Raw genomic sequence first — 2973 nt, 5'->3', positions numbered from 1 at the left:
TAGATTTCAAGTGCCCGGTGTGTGTGAATTGTGCCGACAATTCCCTCCGTTCAATGGGCCTCTACGACCGAGTAAGACTGGTCATGAATGTGAAGGAATGTTAATACCTTGCAGCAGAATATATGTACTGTCGAATTTGCTTAGGGCAGTACATATCGTATGACACCAGACTACTTCAACAACTAAGTGATGCAGTAAAGTCACGGTTTCCTGTTCTGCTCACTCACAAGTATGCCTGTGATCGTGCTGTTGTTTCTTTGCTGCGTTCCAGAACATTCGGAAACAGTCCCACAGCCATGAGAAACAATTTGCAGGAAATACATTCTGAAGAATGGCTTCGACAACAGCTGGTATACATTGAAGACTGACAGAAACATAGGAAGGGTTTGAAGTCTCTCAGTATCAGCCAACATAGTTATGCTGAAGCACCAACCATGGAAGCTGTCTATAATAGCAACAAATAGTTTTGATGCGGTTGGAACGGTTATAAGTGCAATTATCATCGCATTGTGGAAGCATATATATGTCAATTGTATTGCTAATTATGACATAATTGAGTTGTTTGGCAATTCATTGGCTTCGGAAACCTTCTTCGGCACTTCAACCTACAATACTGGCATTAAACAGCAACAACAATGCATTGATTGTTTTAAGCGGCGATTGTTATGACGTTGTATTATTGTTTACCTAAAATAGGCCTATGTATAACCGTGCTGTCATTCAGAGAACTGCCTTAAAGCTGCTCCCAAAGAAATATCGAAATTAAAAAAAAAATAGCACCATATACCGGGCGTCAGGATAAGGGTTTGTAAAAAGGATCTCGTATCAAGATTCGAAAAATATGGAACGCTTCACGAATTTGCGTGTCATCCTTGCGCAGGGGCCATGCTAATCTTCTCTGTATCGTTCCAATTTTAGTATATGTATTACGTGAGTAATACAATTGGAGATAGGTCCGTAAGTCCATTAAGTACCCTAGACTTAACACACATCAAAGCCCCCTGGTATGACTCAGTTACACTCATTATCATCGTTAGTATGATTGTAATTGTGACGTATAAACAAACCCACGTGATGGGAAATGGTAAATTGCGCATGCGCACTGAACTAAATAGAAATAGTGTAAGGCAAAGTAGTTATATCTGTAAACGTCGCCGATATCAAACAACCCAAAGAAAAACAACTATGCGAAAATCAAAAGAGAAGGGAGGGGGGATTTGATGTTAAAACATCATTTACACTTTAATGGATGTGACCATAGAACGTGCCCGTAAGATGTGGCGATAGGTAGTAGATAGGACAGGATAATATCTCGGTCTCCTGTTTATTAGGTGAATACGTATGAATGTTAGAAAGAAATATCGTCTGCTAGAAATAAACTCCTGGTCATTTCGCAATGTCAATGAGTCCAGCCGAAGTGAAAACGCGTGCTTTAATAGCGTCATTTGGAAAAGAGTGCCAATTTCAAGTTCTAATTGACGATAATAGGACAAGTTTTAATGGTAAGTGTATATCCATCTGTCTATAATAGCAACAAATAGTTTTGATGCGGTTGGAAGGGTTATAAGTGCAATGATCGTTGCATTGTGTAAGCATATAAAAACAGCTGGTATACATTTAAGACTGCCAGAAACACAGGAAGGGTTTGAAGTCTCTCAGTATCAGCCAACATAGTTATGCTGAAGCACCAACCATGGAAGCTGTTATTGGAGCTGTAGCTATGTGAGGGATGTTTTCAACCGGATGGAAACCTTGAAGGCTATGATAACACCAACCTATGGCACCATATTGAAAATAGATTCAACCAAAAAAGTAAATTATTTCATTTATGTTGAAAGCAGTACAAAAAATGCACAGTGATTTAAAAAAGATGATTTTCCATAAACAAATGTTTGAATTTGATGTATAATTACTCTTTCAGATGTGCAAAAAACTTCAAGGAAAGGCTGCAAACAGTGCTCAATGGGCAACCAATGTGGCAACGAGAGGGGCGAAATTTTGATGTCAGTACTGACAACTTCTGAATCTGTTGACAGTTTAAGGGAGATGGCAGAGGGATTGATGTCAAGATTCGAAAATTCACAGAAAGATCTACCCAAGTGCCTCTACACAGACCGTGAATGCTGCAACCAAGACGGTCCATCTAAGTTTAAGGTACCGTACACACTTACGAAATTGTAGTTATTTAAAAAAAAAAAACATATTTTATATCCATCATGACCTTAAAGCTACTTACATGATTTTTTTTTAAGGTCCTGTTTTCCAAGTGGACAGATTTAAAAATCCGTCTCGATATATGGCATTTTATGCGACGCCTTGCCCTTGGTTGCACTTCAGAGAGTCATCCATTATATGGCACCTTCATGTCCCGGCTATCCAGCGCCATATTTGAATGGGACAAGACAGATTTAGCTAATCTTAAGGTATGTGGAGTTAAGTAAAAACTTTCAACTAAAAAAATCAGACTGCCCCTTTAACTTGAAAATCCCTTTTTTTTTTCATTTACAGGCTGCCAAAAAGAAGGAAATAGAAGCCTCTGGTATTCCAAATCCGAGTGAGTCTGCTATAAACAAGGCGATAACTAAGGGAGAATTAGAGAGGTAAATTATAATTAACATAATTAAGAAAGAAAGATAATCCATGTAAATTCTAATCCGATGACCAGTCTTGTAGTAATCTAAAACTATATTTGAATTATTTCTGCTACTCTATAGGCATTGTCGCAGATGAACGAGGGGTGTAAAGAAAACAACGGAGGAAATTGAATCCCTTATTTTGAGCTTGACAGGGGTAACAGATTCACTTGGTGTTGCCATTCTGAAGGAAGAGCTCAACACAATCTGGAGCGAGCAGAAAAAGCATGTTGCCTGCATACAAGATATGGAAGGTAAACTAAACATAAAAACTGAAAATTGTATCTTTGATATCTAAACCAGTGAAATAATTTTCAAATGCTAAATTAGTCTTAATATG

The 2973-nt window shown here is 38.1% G+C and overlaps 1 protein-coding gene across 1 annotated transcript in view; it reads left to right on the top strand.

The window, feature by feature from the left end:
* LOTGIDRAFT_176615 (hypothetical protein) overlaps positions 1 to 2600 on the top strand; it is a gene marked incomplete at both ends in the record, with an annotated part of 3508 nt that extends 908 nt beyond the window's left edge. Inside the window, 3 exons of the mRNA XM_009054805.1 lie at positions 1922 to 2154; positions 2253 to 2423; positions 2509 to 2600. Coding sequence (XP_009053053.1) covers positions 1922 to 2154; positions 2253 to 2423; positions 2509 to 2600 — 496 coding nt within the window. The remainder of the gene's footprint in view (positions 1 to 1921; positions 2155 to 2252; positions 2424 to 2508) is intronic.
* Positions 2601 to 2973: the final 373 nt, after the last annotated feature.

The sequence above is a fragment of the Lottia gigantea genome (genome assembly GCF_000327385.1).
Source record: "Lottia gigantea unplaced genomic scaffold LOTGIsca_2252, whole genome shotgun sequence".
In the NCBI taxonomy this organism is placed as follows: domain Eukaryota; kingdom Metazoa; phylum Mollusca; class Gastropoda; family Lottiidae; genus Lottia; species Lottia gigantea.
The sequence above is the reverse complement of the archived record's forward strand: the minus strand, read 5'-3'. Positions and strand labels throughout refer to the sequence as shown.